The sequence below is a fragment of the Vipera berus genome (assembly GCF_964194415.1).
Source record: "Vipera berus genome assembly, chromosome: 3".
NCBI classification, from domain to species: Eukaryota; Metazoa; Chordata; class Lepidosauria; order Squamata; family Viperidae; genus Vipera; species Vipera berus.
The window spans coordinates 49,555,947-49,578,856 of NC_138204.1; the positions used below are offsets into that span (position 1 = coordinate 49,555,947).

Consider the following 22,910-nt stretch of genomic DNA (forward strand, 5'->3'; position numbering starts at 1 on the left):
GCCTTCCTGTCCTCTACCATCTTCTGGAGTCCATTTAAGCTCATGCCTACTGCTTCAGTGACTCCATCCAGCCACCTCATTCTCTGTCGTCCCTTTCTTCTATTGCCCTCAATCTTTCCCAGCATTAGGCTATTCTCCAGTAAGTCCTTCCTTCTCATTAGGTGGCCAAAGTATTTAAGTTTCAACTTCAGGATCTGGCCTTCTAAAGAGCAGTCAGGGTTGATCTCCTCTAGGACTGACTGGTTTGATCGCCTTGCAGTCCAAGGGACTCGCAGGAGTCTTCTCCAGCACCAGAGTTCAAAGGCCTCAATTCTTTGGTGCTCAGCCTTTCTTATGGTCCAACTATCACTGCCATACACTGCAACTGGGAAGACCATAGCCTTGACTATACGCACTTTTGTTGACAGGGTGATGTCTCTGCTTTTTAGTGTGCTGTCTAGATTTGCCATGGCTTTCCTCCCCAGGAGCAAGCGTCTTTTAATTTCTTGGCTACAGTCCCCATCTGCAGTGATCTTGGAGCCCAGGAAAATAAAATCTGTTACTACCTCCATTTCTTCCCCATCTATTTGCCAGGAATTGAGAGGGCCAGATGCCATGATCTTGGTTTTCTTAATGTTAAGTTTCAAGCCAACTTTTGCACTCTCCTTCACCCGCAACAAGAGGCTTTTTAGTTCTTCTTCAATTTCTGCCATTAGAGTGATATCATCTGCATATCTTAGGTTGTTTATATTTCTCCCAGCAATCTTAATTCCAACTTTTGATTCATCTAGCCCTGCCTTTCTCATGATGTGCTCTGCATATAAGTTAAATAGGCAGGGCGACAGTATACAGCCTTGCTGGACTCCTTTCCCAATTTTGAACCTATCAGTGGTTCCGTGTCCAATTCTCACTGTTGCTTCTTGACCTGCATATAGGTTTCTCAAGAGACAAATAAGATGGTCTGGTACTCCCATCTCTTTAAGAACTTGCCACAGTTTGTTGTGATCCACACAATCAAAGGCTTTAGCATAGTCAATGAAGCAGAAGTAGATATTTTTCTGGAACTCTAGCTTTCTCCATGATCCAGTGTATTTGGCAATTTGATCTCTAGTTCCTCTGCCTCTTCGAAATCCTGCCTGTACTTCTGGTAGTTCTCGATCCACATACTGCTAGAGTCTAGCTTGTAGGATTTTAAGCATAACTTTACTAGCATGTGAAATGAGTGCAATGGTGCGATAGTTTTGAACATTCTTTGGCACTGCCTTTCTTTGGAATTGGAATATAAACTGATCTTTTCCAATCCTGTGGCCACTGTTGAGTTTTCCAAATTTGCTGGCAAATTGAGTGTAGCACTTTTACTGCATCGTCTTTTAAGATTTTGAATAGCTCAGCTGGAATACTGTCACCTCCACTAGCTTTGTTGTTACTCAGCTTTTCTAAGGCCCATTTCACTTCTCATTCTAGGATGTCTGGCTCAAGGTCAGTGACCACCTCATTGTGGTTATCAGGGATGTTAAGTTCGTTCTTGTATTGTTCTTCTGTGTAATTTTGCCACCTCTTCTTAATCTCTTCTGCCTCTGTTAGGTCCCTGCCATTTTGGTCCTTTATCATGCCCATTTTTGCATGAAACGTTCCCTTCATCTCTCCAATTTTCTTGAAAAGATCTCTGGTCCTCCCTATTCTGTTGTTTTCTTCTATTTCTTTGCATTGTTCATTTAAGAAGGCATTCTTATCTCTTCTAGCTATTCTTTGGAATTCTGCATTTAATTGGGCGTATCTTTCTTTTTCTCCCTTGCCTTTCGCTTCCCTCCTTTCCTCAGCTATTTGCAAAGCTTCCTCAGACAGCCATTTTGCTTTCTTGCATTTCTTTATCTTTGGGATGGTTTTGGTTGCTACCTGTTGTACAATGTTGCGAACCTCTGTCCATAGTTCTTCAGGCACTCTGTCTATCAAATCTAATTCCTTAAATCTATTTGTCACCTCTACTGTATATTCAACAGGGATATGATTTAATTCATACCTGCCTGGCCTAGCGCTTTTCCCTACTTTCTTTAATTTAAGCCTAAACTTTGCAACAAGAAGCTCATGGTCTGAGCCACAGTCAGCTCCTGGTCTTGTTTTTACTGACTGTATAGAGCTTCTCCATCTTTGGCTGCAGAGCATATAGTCAATCTGATTTCTGTGTTGACCTTCTGGTGATGTCCATGTGTAGAGCCGTCTCTTGGGTTGTTGGAAGAGTGTTTGCTATGACCATCATATTCTCTTGACAAAATTCTATCAGCCTGTGCTCTGCTTCATTTTGTACTCCAAGGCCAAACTTGCCTGTTACTCCAGTTATCTTTTGGCTTCCTACTTTAGCATTCCAATCCCCCATGATGATAAGGACATCATTTTTAGTGTTAGTTCTATAAGGTGCTATAGGGCTTCATAGAACTGGTCAATTTCATCCTCTTCAGCATTGGTGGTTGGGGCATAGACCTGGACTACTGTGATATTGAATGGTTTGCCTTGGATTCGAACTGAGATCATTCTGTCATTTTGAGAATTGTATCCCAGTATTGCTTTTCCTACTCTTTTATTGACTATGAAGGTTACTCCATTTCTTCTGAGGGATTCTTGCCCGCAGTAGTATACCTGATGGTCATCTGAATTAAATTCACCCATTCCTGTTCATTTTACTTCGCTGATTCCTAAGATGTCAATGTTCAGTCTTGTCATCTCTTGTTTGACCACGTCCAGCTTTCCTTGATTCATGGATCTTACATTCCAGGTTCCTGTGGAGAAAAAAATCTTTACAGCATCGGACTTTCCTTTCACCACCAGACACATCCACAGCTGAGCGTCCTTTCGGCTTTGGCCCAGTCGCTTCATTCTTTCTAGTGCTACTAGTACTAGCCCTCTGCTCTTCCCCAGTAGCATATTGGACACCTTCTGATCTGAGGGGCTCATCTTCCAAAGTCATATCGTTTTGCCTTTTGGTACTGTCCATAGGGTTTTCATGGCAAAGATACTGGAGTGGGTTGCCATTTCCTTCTCCAGTGGATCACGTTTTGTCAGAACTCTCTGCTATGACCTGTCCGTCTTGGGTGGCCCTGCACGGCATAGCTCATAGCTTCATTGAATTACGCAAACCCTTTCGCCATGACAAGGCAGTAATCCATGAAGGGGACATGCCCCTTATCTTCCTATTTTTTTTTTGCCATTATTTTCTCCCATACCAGCTTGTGAAATAGGATGGCTTGAGAGTGTATGCTTGACCCAAATCTACCACTTTGTTTGCTAAAAGTTGCAGTACATCTTAACCATTACAATATATTACCTCCCTTTATGTACATAAAATTTGCAGAACAAAAACAACTATTTGTTGAGTCCTAGATAACTTTGTGATAATAGTTCATCCTGTAGCAATATGAATACTCCTAACAGAGTTTCTGAAAATTGTAAGGAAAGAAATAAAATGTACATGTAGTTTCTTGACTATATTCAGATCTGCTTTGGAGTCTTAATTAATTCTTTGTGGATGTTGAATGTCTCAGTAACAGGGATTGGATCCATATGGCATCTCTCTTAATATTTCACCTTTTAGATTATTATTTTTGTGTGTGTTGAATTGTTTCTAATTCTTGGAGACTGCCTAGACATGTCTGCAGTTTTTTTGACAAGTTTCTTTCAGAAACTTTGGCTTGCCATTGCCTGACTTTCCTAAGGCTGAGAGAAAGTGACTAGCCCAAGATCACACAACTGGCTTCATGCCTAAGAACTCAGTGTCTCCCTGTTTTTACTCTGATGCCTTAATCCAAGGTGTCAAACTGCTGGCCCGTGGGCCGGATGCGTCATGCTGAAACTGCGCCCAGCCCAGCTCCGGCAATGGGGAAAAAGTCATGATACGTCACGACACGTCACATGATGTTGCGAGTTTGGCACCCCTGCCTTACTCCATCAAACTGGCTGTCAGTGTAATAAAGAATGTTTTTTTCTGCAAAATATATATTTAGATTAATAATATGACAGCATGCAATTTTTGTTTACTGTTATTAAAAATTAACATTTTTACTAAATTGGCTTTTCTTTGGGAGGTTACTAATACACATAGCGCAGGCTGACCTTTGAAGGAAAAATATGGAAAACTCATGTAGAAGGAAATGAAGATATTTTGAAAACTACTGAGTTAAGAGCACTTCACACTGTTGTGTTTTTTTGCAAGCTCAATTCGTAAAACTGACCTCTCATTTTATTTGTATTGCTTATTGATATAAAATTAATAATATTTGTTCCCAGATTTTGCTGTTCCAAATGAAATAGGAGAACAACATTATATTACCGTATATACTTGAGTATAAGCCGAATTTTTCAGCCCACTTTTTGGGCTGAAAAATTCCACTTCGGCTTATACTCCAGTCAACAAAAAAACTTACCGAGGACTTGTGCGTGGCCGAGGCTTTGGTGCTTCCGGGATCGCGCGCACCTCTCCCAAGCCACCGCCATCCGGAGACCTGCCGAAGTTTGGGGAGGTTTGGGGAGGTGCGCGCGCACCTCCCCAAACCTCCCCAAACGTCGGCAGGTCTCCGGACCTCCGCGCCTTGCCTGCCTGCTTCTTTCCGCAGCGGAAAGAAGCAGGCAGGCAAGGCACGGAGATCCGGAGACTTGGGGAGGTTTGGGGAGGTGCCCAAACCTCCCCAAACGTCAGCAGGTCTCCAGATCTCCGTGCCTTGCCTGCCTGCTTCTTTCCGCAGCGGAAAGAAGCAGGCAGGCAAGGCAGGGAGATCCGGAGACCTGCCGACGTTTGGGGAGGTTTGGGGAGGTGCCCAAACCTCCCCAAACGTCAGCAGGTCTCCGGATCTCCTCCCCAAACCTCCCCAAATGTCGGCAGGTCTCCGGATCTCCGTGCCTTCCCTGCCTGCTTCTTTCCGCTGCGGAAAGAAGCAGGCAGGCAAGGCACGGAGATCCGGAGACTTGGGGAGGTTTGGGGAGGTGCCCAAACCTCCCCAAACGTCAGCAGGTCTCCGGATCTCCTCCCCAAACCTCCCCAAACGGCAGGTCTCCGGATCTCCGTGCCTTGCCTGCCTGCTTCTTTCCGCTGCGGAAAGAAGCAGGCAGGCAAGGCACGGAGATCCGGAGACCTGCCGACGTTTGGGGAGGTGCCCAAACCTCCCCAAACGTCAGCAGGTCTCCGGATCTCCTCCCCAAACCTCCCCAAACGTCGGCAGGTCTCCGGATCTCCGTGCCTTGCCTGCCTGCTTCTTTCCGCTGCGGAAAGAAGCAGGCAGGCAAGGCACGGAGATCCGGAGACCTGCCGACGTTTGGGGAGGTTTGGGGAGGTGCCCAAACCTCCCCAAACGTCAGCAGGTCTCCGGATCTCCTCCCCAAACCTCCCCAAACGTCGGCAGGTCTCCGGATCTCCGTGCCTTGCCTGCCTGCTTCTTTCCGCAGCGGAAAGAAGCAGGCAGGCAGGGCACGGAGATCCGGAGACCTGCTGACGTTTGGGGAGGTGCCCGCGCACCTCCCCAAATCTCCCCAAACTTCGGCAGGTCTCCGGACGGCGGCGGCTTGGGAGAGGTGCGCGCGATCCTGGAAGCACCGAAGCCTCGGCCGCGCGCAAGTCCTCGGTAAGCTCCGGGCGGTCACTTGCTTCGCGTCTCCTGAGGGAAGGGGGGGCGACTGGAGCGGGCGTGTTTCCTCGCCTGCTGGGCGCCGCGATTTGCCCGGGGAACGCGCGGGCCCCGAATGGCAGCGTGGAGCGAGGAAGCGGACAGCCAGGGCTTCCCCGAGAGCCGCGGCCACACAGGGTATTCCTGTGTATTCAGGCTTGCAAAATGGCGGATCGAGCCTCTGCTGGCGGCGGAGGCTTGCAGAACGGCGGATCGGCTTATACTCGAGTCACGAACTTTTTCCAGTTTTTGGGGGTGAAAATGGGGGTCTCGGCTTATACTCGAGTCGGCTTATACTCAAGTATACACGGTAATAGATGTTACAATGTGTGTATATTAGGACTGCACTTGGGTAAATATTACACTTACCAGTAGGTGTCAGTGTATAACTCAAGTCTCGGAATGTTAAAAAAAATGTGTCTTTTGTAATGGCTTCAGTGTGTGGGGAATTGAGTCCTGATTGGTTTTCCTCAGAGAGACTATGCTTGTTCTTTTTATTACATATGCTTAGTCATAAGCAACATGCTAACTTGAAAAACAATGAGATAAAGCGATACATAAGCTATAACATGTACTTATCCAAGATCTTTTTTCTTAGACATCATCTGGGTGATCCTTAGTGTGGAAGTTGGAGGACTTTTAGGAGTAACGCAGCAGCTATCATCTTTTGAAACAGAGTTCAACACGCAACCACATCGTAAGGTAGAAGGAAACTTTAACCCGTTCGCCTCTCCACAGAAGAACAGGCAACCAGATGAAAACAACTTAAAAGACCCTGGGGGTTCCGAGCTAGACACAATCAGCAAAAACACGTGGGGGCCTGCTCCTGACCAAATTGAACAAGATCAGACTGAACTGTCACAAAACTCTGTAAATCTCTCCCCCAGCAGTCACTCAAACAACTTATCAGTAGTGACATACAGTAAGGTAGGTGCCCTGGGGATACAAGAGATGGGAAGGCAATGAGTCAATGCCCTGTATTATGTCAGCCCTTCCTTCAGACAGTAGCTGCTCCTTGTTACATCCAGTTGTATACCATTGTACTGAAACCTACTGTTCATATTGCAAGATCTGAATTAAAAGACAGATTTAAACACGATTTTGCTAAAATGCTTTAAACTTTAAAATATGGATGTGTGCATGCTGGATTTATCAGTTCAAAAACAAGAAAACTAATTTTTAAGACTACGCTTAAAATTAGAGATCTGTCAAATAATTAAAACAAAGTTTTGCAATTAAATTTGAAAAATAAGTGATAAGCGGATGCTTAATGCTTTTATGACAAGAACAACATGATTATCTTTGATTTTTATTGAACTTAATTTGTTATTTTATTTGTTTTTGCCAACCATAACACACACACACACCTAACTATATTGTCATATAGAAAGTTATAGAACTAATTGTTCAGCCCAGTGTAATATAGTCAACTTGCATGTACTGAATCTGTCATAGTCTAGTCTGTTGTATACCGCTTATGTTTAAAAAGAATCAAAACTTGGATAATTTACAGTCTTAGTGCTACATACAGTAGTTTTTTAAATTTCATGCTCATTGATAGCTTGCAATATTAAAAGAAGAAACTGTCAGAAAAGTTCTTGATGACATAGTGATGAAAGGAGGGGGGGATGTGTAGGGTTTGGGGTGGGTTTTTTTTGCTTCAGCTCTGCCTACCTCACCAATTAACATCTGATCCCTAGAGGAATGAAACCCTTCACACCTCCCCACCCCTTCTCTCCCCAGTGTGACTCATCTCTGGCAGAAATGGGCTTGAGTCTAAGCCTATTCAATATGCCTTTTATGTTATTCTTGGCAGGGGGATAAATGTCTGTTGGATTAAGTTTGAAAATAGGATGAGCAAAAATGGTTGGCTTGCTTAAGAAAGAGGAAAGGAATTTAAAGATATATTGCAGTAGTCATGTGATGGGGAAAGTGTACCTTGGAATTATGACAAGAACAACATCATTGTGCATTGAATCCGTTTATCAAATAATTAACAAGAGGAAAGGCAAAAAATTCATTTTAGGCCTTATAGTGTCAGAGAGGTTTGGAATGAGGAAAATATAAATTTCCTAAGAAACTTTAGAACAGTTCAATTTACTTTTAAAGAGGAAGTGGCTTAATTCAGGGTTAAATAAAATGTCATGCTATTATTTGTGATTTATTTTAATTTCCTTTTTTTCTCAAATGACTTATGGATTTTCAAACACTAAGTTCTGGCTATCTACCTTCTTAATTTTCTAAATTTTGCCTTTGGGTCTTATTTAAGATTCAGCTCTGGGTGGTTGAATTAATTTACTAGGGTGTGTAAACAGAGTGGATTGAGAACATTTGGAGATGATCCTAGATTATATTTGGTTCAAGATGAAAATAATTCAGTTAAATATATAGATAAATAAGTGAATATTGAATTCAAGGATGTAGATTGTATATTTTAGAGTGCAGACGCAACTATTGTTGTATATTTCGGATTCTTAAAGCTAAAAATACAGGTAGTTCTCGTCTTATGCCCACAATTGAGTCCAAAATTTCTGTTGTAAGTCAAGACATATGTTAAGTGAGTTTTGCCCCATTTTACGACCTTCCTTGCCACAGTTATTTGAATCACTGCAGGTGTTAAGTTAGTAATAGGGTTGTTAAGTGAATGTGGTTTTCCCATTGACTTTACTTGTCAGAAGGTCTCAAAAGATGATCACACGACTCTGATGCTACAACCATCCAGTTGCCAAACATCTGAATTTTGATCACATGATCACGAGGATGCTGCAACAGTTGTAAGTGTGAAAAATGGTCATAAGTCATCCCAGAGATGTTTTTTCATGAGGTAACTGGACTTTCTTGTTTTCCTTTGAAGACGTTTCACTTCTCATCCAAGAAGCTTCTTCAGCTCTGTATGGTGGAGAATGGAAGGATTTATACTCCTTGCAGACAGCTGGCAAGAAGTACAAATCGTTCCATTCCCCACCATCCAGTAGGAGTTGAAGAAGCTACTTGGATGAGAAGTGAAACAACTTCAAAGAAAACAAAGTCCAGTTGCCTCGTGAAAAAGCACCTTTGGGATGGCTTATGACCTGGATGACTGAGAATTTCCTTAGACATTGGTCATAATTCAGCTTTTCAGTGCCATTGTAATTTCGAACCGTCACTAAATGAACTATTATAAGTCAAGGACTACCTGTACTTCAAATTAAATAAGATAAAAATGTGAGTTAAAATACTTAAAGGCCCATTGAGTTCTGTTACTGTATCCTGAGCACGTGTCAGTATATTTCACATATGTCCTAGTTTTGGAGTAATGTCAACAGTAAGCTAGTGTGCAAGAATATTGTTTTGATTAGAGATCCTAATTTGCATAGAACATAGCAGGATCATGCATGTGATTATACTAGATTTGCCCCAAATTTTCCGGAATTTCCTGATATTATCCTTCCTATTTGCAGGAGATACTGATACAACTAAAGCTGGTATCCTAGTTTGTATATTCCCTATATTAACTGTAAAGTATTATGCGAAGGCCTTGATTGACTAAGTTATGATGAGCAACAGAAATATCTTGGGACCAAGAGGTAATACTACATCATATAGAAGACTACAATTTGTAAGAGGAATAAAAAGGCCAGCATGAATTTTAAAAGAACATGAATTAATAAAGGAAGGCTGTGAAACTAAGAAAAAGGAGAAGAAAGTAATACATCTGAATGAAGATAGTCTTTTTATGGGCAGAGGAGCTGATGAATATATACAAGGGAGTGGAGATAAAAAAATAACTATGAATTATGAATAAAATGTATATCAGAAAATATGAATTGTGTCATCTAAGTTGTATGTATGAAAGTCAGAATCTGTAGTTCGGTTATACAGTATATTTCAATAAATGGCAGTAATGGAAGAACAGAAGAATTGTATAATATTCTGAATTAAAATAATCTAGTGTTCATTTGTTACATGTTATAACGGAATGAGTGGAAACAAGATGAGACAGCCCAGAAAGTGCTTGTGCCATTCATACCTAACAATGAATGTGCACAATGATTAGTGATTATGACCAATAACGACAAATAGATAAATATACATTTAAAAGCATTAGGTTGAATGACTAATAACAAGGGAGACAAAATATTTTGAATGTTGGATACATCATTTCTTAATAGTGTCAAGAGTGGCTCTTGGAAAAAATGACAGAAGAAATGTAAAAATAAAACAAAAACAAAGTGGAAGTAGGATTACTACTAGATAAAAAGTATTAAAAGCTAGATTAACCTACCGTCAGAATGAATGAAAAGTGTGTGTAATGACAGGGAACATGTCAACAGATTGGAACAGAGCTGAATTATGGTTCATGTTGCCACAGAACTATGTGGAGTTTATGTTAATGGAAAATATGAAAAAGGTTCCTTGTTTAAACAGACTGTAATGGTGAGCAAAATCCAGAAGAAAATAAATATTACAAAAAATGAAGATGAGATAAAGATATAATATGTCAAGACAAAAAAGATTGATGACAAAAATGATTGAGAGTCAGAATAATGCAGAATAATTTTGATGCAAGTTAATGTTTCGGAAGAGGGCTAAACAAATCCTTTAGCAGACTGAATGGAATAAAAAATGAAAGTGATAATTTGAGATGAAACAGGTACGAGAGAATGCTGAAGAAAGTATTTTAGAGAACTATCTGAGAATAAAGAGTCAACATGAAATGAATGCAATAAACAATGCTCTAGAAAAAAATATGATGAAAATGAAATCAAATAGGCGAGGTTCAAAATGATAAGGTTGCAGGTATAGGAGAAATATTCAGTAGTGGTGTAGATTGATTATGAAATGACTGATTTATTTAATTTGTGCGTGAAGATAGCATTGGAGCTTAATTATTGGAAAATCCTGATAATGTTACCCTCTGTCGAAGGAAAGTGTGCCAAAGCTATAGGGAAATTATTTGCTGAGTGTGCCTCAAAAATGTTTGGCAGAATTGTGATTGTAATATTCTATACATTTTCAGTAAACAAAATGTAGGAGGTATATAGCCTTATATCAGCCAGGGACTGCACAGGTGAGATTCTTGCTGTTTATATCATGTCACTGAGAAATATACAAATGTGAGAAAGACAGTTTATTTGTCATTATTTTAGTGAAAATACTTCTAAAATGAATGGGTTGACTTATGGAATGCATAGCATGAGTGTATATAGTTGAAAAATGGTTGCTGAAAGCATTGTGTGGTATATAATGGAAGTCAAGCAATAAATGAATAATTTAAATACTAAATAATTAATAATTGTTCTAATCAATTGTCTCAGAGTACTGGAAGAAAAAGTCCATCAATACGCAAACTGAACACTGGAGCAAATTCCACATGATGGGATCTTCTCTGTGATTGATTTAGACTGAAAAACATAGAATATGTAAAAAATACAAATTTCATTGAGAGAAAGTATTTTTAAAAGTAAATCCTACAATCAATTAGCATTTTGACAAAGATGTGGCAAATACAGGTTTTGATTTCTTTTAATCATACAAATTGCTGGAAGATAGACTGTCATGAGCATACCTATTAGGTTAGTGCAGACATGTCAAACACAAGGCCCGGGGGCCGGATGCGGCCCGCAAAGTGGTTTCATGTGGCCCGCGAAGCCATCCTGGAAACAGTGAGGGAACGGCCCCCACTGCCTTGGCCCTGGCCCAGAGACCCTCCTTCTGCCAGAGACCCCCAGATCTGTCCCACTCCTGCCCAGGCCCCCATAGGCACCCTTGATGTGAACGATGTAGAGCTGGCCACGCCCACCCAGTAGGCCATACGCACTCTAGCCACACCTACCCAGTAGGCCACAACCACCCTGGCCATACCCACCCGGTCCCCTGAGGGCAACCGCAATGCTGATGCGGTCCTCAATGAAATTGAGTTTGACACCCCTGGGTTAGTGGATATTATGCTAACTATAATTTTAACAATAAAAAACCAAGATAAAATTTTTATAAATGTTAATACTAATGTTTTTAAAACAAAGCATTTCTAATAATTATATCTTGATAAAGAATAGGTAACTTTCTTTGCAACTAATTGAAAACAAAGTATAGGTGATAGGAGCAAAAATAGTTTGCATGTATAATGTATAAAGTGTCCCTTGAATCAAACTCAATTTCTGGTGACTCTTCAGACATATCCATACTGTTTTCTTGACCATAGTATAGAATTAGCTTGGCATTTTCTTCTGGAATGTTTTTCAGCTTTCTAGTCTTTATAGCCCTGGGATTTTCTTGTGGTCTACCAAATACTAGCCAAGGACAACCCTGTTTACATCTTTCATAGTTGGACAAGGTCAGTTAGGTGCTGCTACCTGCTGTGAGGAAATTTACACTTTTGTTCTTGCGTGCATGTGAGCCTTCAAATCACCCTTGACTCCTGGAGACTGCCTGGACTAGTCCCTGCAGTTTTCTTTGCAAGATTTTTAGAAGCAGTTTGTGGTTGCCTTCTTCCTAGGCTGAAAGAGAGTGAATTGCCCAAAGTTATCCAGCTGGCTTTATGCCTAAAAACTCATGGTCTCCCAGTTTCCAGCTAGGTGTCTTAAGCACAAAACCAAAATGTTTCTCATGTATCTATGATGGATGGACAACTCAGTTCTAATTCACTGAATCGTATGGGGCATTCGTCTACCCTGTATTCAAGTGTTTGGGGGGGAAAATGAGTCTTTTAATATTAACATGTGATAATAGGAATAGTTTATTTAAAAATTAAAGACAGATGCTTTATTAGTTTACAAATTATTTCTCAGCAATAATATCAGTACTAGTTTAAAAGTACTAGTTTGCTCATAAATTATAAATTCACTCAGTTGTATAATTAAGCCAATTGTGTCAGTTACAGTGCTTTCAGTTAATTAAATTCTTAGATAACGTCATTACTAAAAGTTGTGTTTATTCAAAGAACATTAAATTCACATTGCATTACTTTTGATCATCAAATTAAATGTTTTCCTATATGAATGGAAGATCTTAAGACTTGTGTGTGTGTGTGTGTGTGTACACATACATACTTATTATATAGTAAAAATAATAACATCTATGTGAAACAATTGGGCTAAAGAATGAGTCTACTTATGCAAGAGTAGAGGCACTAGCAAGTTTCCTTAAAAAAAACCATACACACAAAACACTAGGCCTCCCCCATATTTGTAGGATCTGGTTTTCCCAGTCATTTTCTTTTCTTTTTTTAAAGGAGCCTGTTACAGATAGTCCTTGCTTAAAAATTGGTCACTTAGTGGCCATTCAAAGATGCCACCCCTCAGGAGCTACTTACGACCCCTATTTCAAATTAATGGCCACTGAGTGCCCTCGAGTCATTTGCGTTTAGGACCAGTACAGTGTTGCTGCAGTGCCCCCCATCTTTCTCCCTCCAGTCCACCTTGCCAGATCCCCACAGGCCTTGGGCTTGCTCCCTTCCCCCATCACCCATTGCAGACTTTTGATAATTTCCAGACCTCATGCTGGGGAAGGAGGGCATGCCTCCTAGGCTGTGTGACTGTCATTTTCAGCATGACCACAATTCCTTTTGGTTGCACTGAAATGGCATCTGCTTCTGGGAGGCTCTCACATGGCCCAGTGATGAATAACATGTCTTGCTTCTATAACGTGGTCTGCATAGTGTGGCAGAAAGCTCCAGAGCTCTGGAGATCTTCAAAAAATAGGATATCCAAGCCCTGTGGGGACCCATGAGGTGGGGGTAGGCCTGCGGGGACCCAATATGAAGGGACCTGCAGTGTGGAGTGGGAAAGTAGGCCCAACAACTGTGGGGATCTTGAGGGATGGGAAGAGGACCACAGGGTGTCTCGGGAGTGGGGGAGACCTCCCAGAGCCTCCCCCCCTCCAAGGCACCTTATGCTCCACTTAACAACCCACACATTTGTTTTACAACTGCATCAGGGTGAGCAGAGAATGTGAGGGTCATTAGGTGAGACTGTCTCACTTAACAGCCATCACCACTTGAAACTGTAATGGACAGGGTCCTATGTTCATAACTCGAGGACTACCTGTATTTTAATAGATTTAGCTAATGTTAAATTTCTGAATGCACACATCCAAAAAATAAAAACAAAAATTATTAGATTTAGATTAGATTGTTAGATTTCAAGTTCTTTCTAAATAAGCTATCTCTTCTTTTATGGAATAAATAAATTATATTTCTGTTTATAAATATATTTTTAAAGTATCATGTCAAGCAAATGAAGACAACTACAATAAACATAATTGATTTTATTCCTGTACAAGTAGCATATATATTCATAATTCAAATAATTATATGTATATATTATTATTTAACATTTCCCCAAAGTTATTTTATGCACTAAGAATATTGCTGTATTTTTCCAGGGAGACATTTCAGCCGAAATGGCTTAGTATTATATAATTAGTTGTTTTGCTTGTCCAACCCCCAATTTTTCAGCAAGAATTTTGGGTTGTTAAGTTTGTGGTTTAAGAAAAGCCTGTTTAGCAAAGCTAGTGTAATATTTTTTAAAAATGTAACCTATTCTGTACAACAGGGCTGTCATGTGAAGGCTGCGCCCATCCCACCTCCGGCAATGCAAAAAAAAAGTCATGCTACCTCGCGACATGTCACATGACGTGGCAAGTTTTGACACCCATGCCCTACAACAAGAAATGTGTTTCATGTCATTTCAATATGGTTTGCATGAAAACTGAATATTAATAGAAAATGTTAATCTTAAGGAAGTTCATCTGAAGGCAACTAGTAGATTATTTTTATTTATTTCAAAGATAAATACTTCTATGGTAGTAACACATGCAGAAGAGGTTTTCCTCTTCTTTCTGTGTTCTGAAGAAGTACAAGCTAGGAGTGTGGTATCTTTTTTTAAAAGAAACATATAGAGAACAGTTCAAGCAAAATGAACCGATGAATTATAGGGAAGAGATTTGTGTTATTGCATTATATTTGCATAGTGTGTGTTGAACAAAATACAGTACAAAATGCTCTATTTGTGTTCAGTTTACATAAGTGATTCAGAAGAAAGGCCAAGGTAGTTTAGAGAAGCAATGACCAGGAACAGCCCAGGAAAGGATGACAAAAAGAAGGTGATTGAGTGGTATTATCTGAGGTTAGCATCACTGTAAGTTAGGATATTTTTGTTTTATTTTGCAGCCAAGCATTAAAAAAAACTATTCTTTTATTTATTCAAACTGTATGACAAACAAAAGCGAAACAGAGTCAATATAGTTCTCCAATGTTTTCTAAGTCTTAGTGTGGTAACTACATTTAAAAGGAGGCTAGATGGGATAAGAGAATCTAAAATGTTATTTCCCAGTTAATAGTATTACCAGTGATTGATGTGAGCTAAGAACTAGTTTCTATTGAAGATTTTGAAAAAGAAATATTAACTATTTCCTTGAATGAACTTGGAGAACAACATAGGACACCCTTTATGTTTTGTAAATCTTACGTGAAATGGAGATTACTTCAGAATCCTTTTATTCTTGTGCTCATCGTTAAAGGGAAAAATTAGGTTTGTTTTATTTGAATAATAATAATAATATCAAAATTAATGACTATTAAATAAAATGTAGTGTACAAATTTAGCATGTTAAGTTGGCTGACAAAAAGGCATTGCTGAATTGGTTTGGACAGCAGTCCTGATTTCTCAGCCAACATAACAAAATATCTGTACAGGATTATACAGCAAACACATCTAATCACTGAGTCAGTAAGAAAACTACTGGGATAATTATAAATCAGATTTTAAATATGAAAATGCTTTTGCATTATGAGTTGTATGCCACACAAAAATCGGGAAATAATGTTTTTTTTAAAATAGTATTTACGTCATTTGTTATCAGTGCAGTTGGATCTTCTTCAAGAAAGCTTTGAAGTTTTTTTCCTCCGTGTTTTTCTATAAATGGTTTTTCCCCCAGATCATCTGAAAATTGATTTTCCTTTTTTCCTTCCCCTCCCCTATTTTCCCATTATTTTCTTTTTTCTTTGTATTTCTATATTTTATATTTTGATAAACTAATAAAAAATTTGAAGCATCCCCTCCAAAAAAAAATGAAATTGATCTTATCCATTAGTTGTAGCAGAAACTGACCAACCACCTTGTTGCCCAAACCTGACATCATGACCTGAGATAGAGAATAACTGCTCCAGGTCACCCAGCCAGCTTTCAAATCTAAGGCAGTTCTAGAATTCACAATCACCTGGTTTCTAGCCTGGTGCCTTAACCATTAGACCAGGGGTGTCAAACTGCTGGCCTGTGGGCCGGATGCATCACAACGAAACCGCACCCACCCCATTGCCGGCAATGGGGAAAAAGCTCTGATATGTTGCGCGACGTCACATGACGGCACGACTTTGACATGTCTGTACTAGAGCATTTATTTACTACTCAGAATATATTCTATCCTTGATCAAGAAATTCAGTGAACGAATATTTTGCTTCATTTTATCCTTATCTTACAACGGATTGGGATGAAAGAGAGTACCAGTCCCTGTAGTTGCGAGTAGAATTGAACAGGAGTCTTCCCAATCTTATTCTAACACTTTAATCACCACAGTGCTCTGGATCACTTCCACCCTCCATAATCAGGTGGGCTGCAGATGCATCATGCTGAAGGTCTGCTGATTCAGTGTAAATAGACTCACTGAATCTTCATTTTCTATAATGAATGAATTTGCTTATTATTATGTTTTGGCAACCACTGTCTTGTTTATTCTGCTCTTTATGTTCTTTTACGGTGTATTAAAATGTGTTAATTATATTGTAAAATATAGAGAAAGTCAAACAATGGGCACATTTAGAATTTTGGGAGGACATTGCTGCTGAAGGGAGCAATTCACAGGTTATCATGAAAGATGTGGTCGTTTCCAAAAGAAGTGGTCAAGAGAAAAAATGGTGAAGTTGTTTCTGTCTAGCTGTCTGTCTATCCATCCACCCACCATCCTTCCAATTTCTAGGCTGCCCAACTCCCAAAATAGCTCTTGCTAGCTTTGCAAATTAAAAGCAGGGGGGGAAGCTACAATTGCCCAGAAAGAACATTTTTAAAAGCTGCCATACAACCCCCAACCTAAAGCGGGCCTGCTTAAAAGAAGACCTATGTCTTAAAAATATACTTGAAGGCAGGTAGAACAAGAGTTGAGTAAATCTCCTTTTGCCTTTAACAAACAAGAGATGCTTTCTTGCTCATCTTATTGCTTGTGAACAGGTATCCTACTTTGTTCAGCACCCTGTAGATACACAGGTGTTGCCATTAAAACAGATGTATGGCTCTCAACAATATGGACAGCAGACTGCCACTATTTTTGTTATAATTGTTATATATATATGTTATATTTTATTGCATTGTTCTAATATATGTTAGATATTATTTGAACATTTAAGCAATTAAAACACATTTCTTCAAAGAATTGAATTATAGCTAAAGAAAAGCCCTTTTTAAAAAAAGATTCAGTACTATTAGAATACTGTCAGGAGAGAGATACATTCTCAGCATTTGATCATTTGAAAGCTTTGAGGATTTGAAATATTCAGTATTATATGTCCCCGTAAATTGATCCTAAGACCTGGAAGATCAGGTTAAGGATAGATTGTTAAGGAGAAAATCTTATCAGTGTGGTTGCTAAGAGCCAACACTGATTTGTTGGCACATAAATAAAAATGGATTGTGGAACCAATAATTAAAAAGAATTTATTAATTTAGTTTTCAGCCAGAGTGAGCTAATCCCTAAATATATATTATTCTATTACAGAAAGTTAGTAAACAATTTTAGCATCATGATCTATCAGACTATTAATGGCTGATGATGAAAAGATCCTGGGTAGAAAATTGTGGCATACTGAGACTAATCTGCAATTTTACTCATGGCGTTTGTAGCTACTGGTCAGCCTAACGACATTTTGCAGGATTTATCATGCAGCAAATATTTTTCTTTTGACTTATATTAAAGGAAATTGGTTCATTGCAAATAAAACTAATGGGCATTGTATGCTGCTTTTGGAATAAAATCAAGTTTTTTATGCTAATATTACCAATATTTTAGTGCCATAAAACATAAATAATATTTAGGCGAGCAGCTTTGAAAAGTGTAAATGATTAAAAATTTAGACTTTTTGACATTATGAACACAAGCTTGATTTTCAGAAGCATGTAAATAGTAAACATTCCAAATATGAAGTGTGATGCAACAGATTTTTTGGCTATATCCGTGGACACTTACCAGATTATTATAATTAGAAAGGAAATGATAGCAATCAAATATTTTGGCAGTCTTAGGATTTGTTACTGAAATATGAATAAAATAACTAAGCAAGGGACATACATGCTGGGAGTTCTGGGAATTTTGGTCCTAACACATCTAGTTGCAGAAATCTGGATTAAACAATTGCATACAAATTTGAAAAGTAGTGAAAGACTTTTAAATGTTAAGATTTAATTTTTCAAACATAATAAAGTAGACTGCCTAATATATTCCCCAAACTAAAATTAATTTTTTTCTTGTTCTTTTTCAGGGTTTTCATGGTCCTTATCCCTTTGGACAGTCTTAAAAACAAAAACGGGTATCTTCAAGAAGAGAATTTGACAAAGAACAAACTTTGGAGGGAGGGGAAATTCTTGTGGCTCATAGAAGATACATCATGAACTTCCTTCTTGCTCTCCATATCCTGGGATAAGAAGAAAACAAACAATAACTTAAGACTAGTTGTTTCCAGAAAAAAAAACACCCTAAAGTATGCATGTGTGAATGCTGAAGTTCAGGAGTGCTGTTCAGTGCTATGAGAGAGAAAAATACACCAATGTTTTGTTTAGAAGTTACTGTCACAGTTAATTAGGTAGTCTAAAAGAATTTTTTTAAAAAGATTAAAATGGAGAAGCCATCTCTTTTTAAAAGAAGTTATTTTGCCTACAGAGCAGTTGTAGACTGAGCAAATGTTATTTTTTTCACAACTTTTAAAAGGGACAGCGTGCATTTTTATAGAGATGTGCTTGCTATGAAATAGATGTTTTGCTTAGCTTTTTCTTGGTTGGTGCAGCTGCTATTTGTATGTCAGGTGATATTAATTTCTAGGTGGATTCATAACCAGGTCCATGAATTGTAATGTTTTTTTAGTTGCTTTTTAATTTGCTGTTGGCACTATGCAATAGTCATCTGCTTGTTCTTTTCCATTTAATAAAGTTGTGCAAGTCCGGTTTCACCATTCACAGATAGATGAGAAAGTAGAAAGGATTATAATAACAGTGGAGATTTGAGTATGTACATGCTTATACTAGATTTTAAAAGTTTTTCCTAAATAGGTTAGAAAGTTGCCATATTCCCATTTTCTTAAATATGCCGTGACTGTTGTTGAAACATCTATATGTCTGTCCATTTTGTGCCAAGAAGAATTTTGATTTCTAGAATGTTAGAGCACATATTATTACTGTTTCCTGGCATGTTTAGATGTAGGAGTATCACATCTTCTCTTCTATAGACTGATAATTGATTTTTTTCCTTTCTTGAGAGCGACTGAGTAACTTAGAATATGTAGGAGAAGGAATCAGCAGCTGCCATTCGAGTAATTTATTTTATCAAATTTCTACTTTAAAACCTGGTTTTCTAGTTTGTATATGAAAAGCTAATGTTGTTTAAAGTCTACCTATGTGCAACCCATGGAGAATGATAGCCATATATAACTGAGACCAAGCTGTCCAGTTAACAGAGCATGGTCTCTTGAAATTCTTGAGGTTTGCAAGACTTTAAAAAGTGGGTGGGGAATCTGTGTAATTCAGAAACTTGAACCCAGCAGCCATCTGCCAAAGAGAGAAAAATATGCAATACCCCTTTCTTTGATTTCACTCAAAAGACCAAACTGCCTATTTTGTGTTTGAGGGAATGATGTAAAAACATATTCTAATGAGGATGTAATGGGAGACTATTGCTGGACCCAAAGTATTATCTTCTAAATTAACTTTTTTTCATAAGTTGGTGTAAAGAGCCGTTTAAATGTATGATACTCTTGACTACAATCTTGTTTCCTGCCAGAACATATAGATAGCTCCTGCAGAGTCTAACTGACTGAGATCTGAAGAAGCAGGTATTGAGAGATGCAGTTTCCTAGGACTGGTCAGCCATCAAAGACTGCTCTTTTGAGGGATATGTATATATTTTTTCTTGTCACCTAATTTTATTTATCAGCCATAAACACCGGGAGATATCAATGCAAAAACACAAAAGCCCTTACCTTGAAAAGGTAAAGGATGGAGTATGGGTTTTCCATTAATCCTCAGCCATTTTTCTAACATGGATCTCTAAATATTTATCTTAATCACTTCAAGCAATATATTTTCCAAATTCAAAAAAGGATAAACTGATTATGTACAGCATTACTCCTGTTTTGTTTTAATTTCTCCCTTGTTGTAGGCAAGCACCTTTCTAGATAGGCCAGCAAAGGACTGAGTGACCAGATGGAATATATTTGTGTGTATGTTAATGAGTGTGTGTGTGTGTTCTTTGGCAGCAATGAGGGAAATCTTAAAATAAGTAGTAGCTAATCAAATCCAAACATTTTTAGCTTTTTGTTTAAAACAGGTACCCACATATTTCACCCACATAAACATCCAGCTTTTATTGTAAAGATTGTGTGCCGTTTTTAACACTGTGCAGAAGGAAAATTGATAATGATCAGCCAGCTTACTTGTTGGCTGCCCTTTCCCTTTGGTAATTTCAAATATTTTCTCTTTTCTCAAGTGCTAGTGACATATGAATTGAACAAATCTCTAATATAAAAAAGGCAAAAGACAGCAATAGTGTTGAGTTACAGTATACACTACTTTTGAGTTTCCAAAATTGTTTTCAGGCATGAACTCCCTTCAGCTATGAAATTAAATCTGTGAGTATTTTGTATAAGGGGACGGCCCTTTCAGGGATGGCAATGGGAAGATGTTTAAATTGTTTACTATTCTTCCTTAGATTTCCCTGTCTGATTTATCAAATAGTAAGATCTTAGGGCTCAGAGTATACTTCCTGAGTTATAAAGCCCCTTATGATGATATTGGGCTTATGACAAAATCATGTTGATTAGGTTAGAGGCAGACTTTCATGTTTAAACTGTTAAGGATATATATCTATCTTGACATCAAGGCTTATTTTCAGAACCGTGTAATATTTATATCCCTGAACCAACAAGGAAATTTATGCTGTGTGTTGCATTTTTCCATTCTCAGTGAATGAAAGGGCTGTAGCTTTTAACAGTTGCATGTCAACAGGAACTAAAAAGGTTCAGCTTGACAAAGCATTATAATTCAGTAACATAAGAAAGCTGTTCTTCTAGAATTGCTGCATGATATGCAATAAAGGCAGAGATCTCTTATCAGAAAAATGTGATAGTGTTAGGATTGAAGTTTTTCATGTCGACCTCACTTCATGTCGACCTCACTCCAGACACTGCTCTTGTACAGTTTTCCGTTTATCTCTGCACACTGTCAAATTTGAAATTGGCATGAGTGTTTAGAATGCAATCCGTATACATTTGAAAGTTGTAATGACTCTCAGAATGTTGTTAACTAAAGCAAAGCAAACACTCCCATCATCTTCAAATGTTACAGTGTACACGCATCTCCTTATTTCCTATAGCATCTGTAGGAGAATGTTCATGAAATAGTTGTTAATGCCGTTCTACTGAAGTGATAATAGTATTTGGTCATGATGGAAGCTTGAACCTGCTTGATCCGTGTCTGTGTTCACTTGCACTTCATTTCTCTTGTGTGATTAGAAGAAATTATGATGGATTCCTGCAAAGAATAAATGCCAGTAATTATAATATAGTAAGTTGTTTTCAACATTTAATTTTTTTTTAAATGCAAGCTTAACTATAGCCCAAACTATTGAATTTGAATATGTTGATAACCAACTTTTGTACCTGGAAATATGACTCCAGCCTGGAATGGAAAATACCCAGACTCTTCACTGGAAAATTGGACACGTTTCAAACCCTCTGATTGAAAATAAGCTGTGTCCTCTGGGTGGGTATCAAGCAAGTACCAGCAGACTGGCCTAGGTTATTGCCATTATATGGAGAAAATAAGTGCAAAGTAAGGTGGATCCAGAGATTTGGAAGTGTGTACTACTTATCCTTCCCTGTTGCAAATGAACCCCGTCTTGAAACTTTCTAGGGGCAAAAATAGCTGACGTTCACTGGGATAAGAAATGCACGCTGTCCCATGTCCAGGTTTCCATTTTTTTTCTCTTGTGTGAATGATTGATACTGCAGCCTGTCTTTATTCTCTCTGGGGGGAGTGCATGTGTAGAGCAGGATGGTGTGTTGCTTTATTGAGTCTGGGAAGAATCCTGTAATAGCACATTGTGGGAAAAACAAAAAATGCTTTTTCCTTAATGTATAAATGAATATTTGTATGATTAAATTAACACAAAACAATTGTATAGTTGTTGAGTTTTTATTGGTGGTGAAGTTGCTGCTGTAGCATCTGTTCATTATTTAAGTGATTACTTTTCGTTCTTATTTTCATTTCTTGAGTTACAGACAAACCAGAACTAACTTGAAAATTCATTGTTCTTATAGAAAATTGTAGTGCAGATTTGTATCAATATGCTTCAGGATATTCGCTTTGCACCCACTAGCCTTTTTTAAAAATCAAATTGTAAATAATAAAATGATAACTAGCATGCTACAAAGCAAAACCCATTATTTTAGCATAGCCTTATTTTTATGAATGTCTTTCGCCCCAGAGATTTTAGAAAATAAAACTAGTATGTAATCACATCACTGTGTTTTATTGGAAATATACTCATCTGCCTGGACAAAAGGGGGAGAAATGTGGGAAAGGAGAGTGGAGTAGTAGAAAATTTCCTGGGATAGCTAAGTTGACAAGGAGCAACTTCTTTGAATTATGAATGGCCACACCTTCCATAACAGCCTGCCTCCCCTATGTAGGTAGTAATGGAGTTCAATAGATCTTGTGTGCTATAAAATGTCACCTGTTGTTTAAACTGCAGTATAATTTCCATCTGAGTAAACTACTTAAGCATCTGTACAAATTTTCTGCAGCATCAGCCATCCTGACTGGATTTCATAGGTCAGGTGGGATAGACTTTGTGAATGAGCTATTTGCAATATTAGAACAGATCTAGGCAATTTTTTTTAAAAAAAAGAACATGGTAAATTCAATTGACTGCAGCCCACTTCTCTTCTTGAATGTATGTAGATCTTTTCTGAATGTATGTATGTATATGCTTGCTATTCAAATTTTTAAAAGAAATAATGTGGGTTTTTTCCCCCCTCCTAACCA

General features: G+C 38.5%; 1 protein-coding gene across 3 annotated transcripts in view; it reads left to right on the forward strand.

Moving 5' to 3' along the window:
* The window catches only part of ILRUN (inflammation and lipid regulator with UBA-like and NBR1-like domains), a 53,340-nt gene extending 30,912 nt beyond the window's left edge, over positions 1-22,428 (forward strand). The window contains exons 4-5 of one of the 3 annotated variants that reach the window (XM_081324520.1): positions 6,226-6,554; positions 18,137-22,428. In XM_081324520.1, the coding sequence (XP_081180646.1) occupies positions 6,226-6,554; positions 18,137-18,172 (365 nt within the window). In that variant the 3' untranslated portion in view covers positions 18,173-22,428. Of the gene's footprint in view, positions 1-6,225; positions 6,721-9,067; positions 10,905-18,136 lie in introns of those variants that run through there. The other 2 variants (XM_081324521.1, XM_081324519.1) reach the window with 2 other exon arrangements.
* Positions 22,429-22,910: the final 482 nt, after the last annotated feature.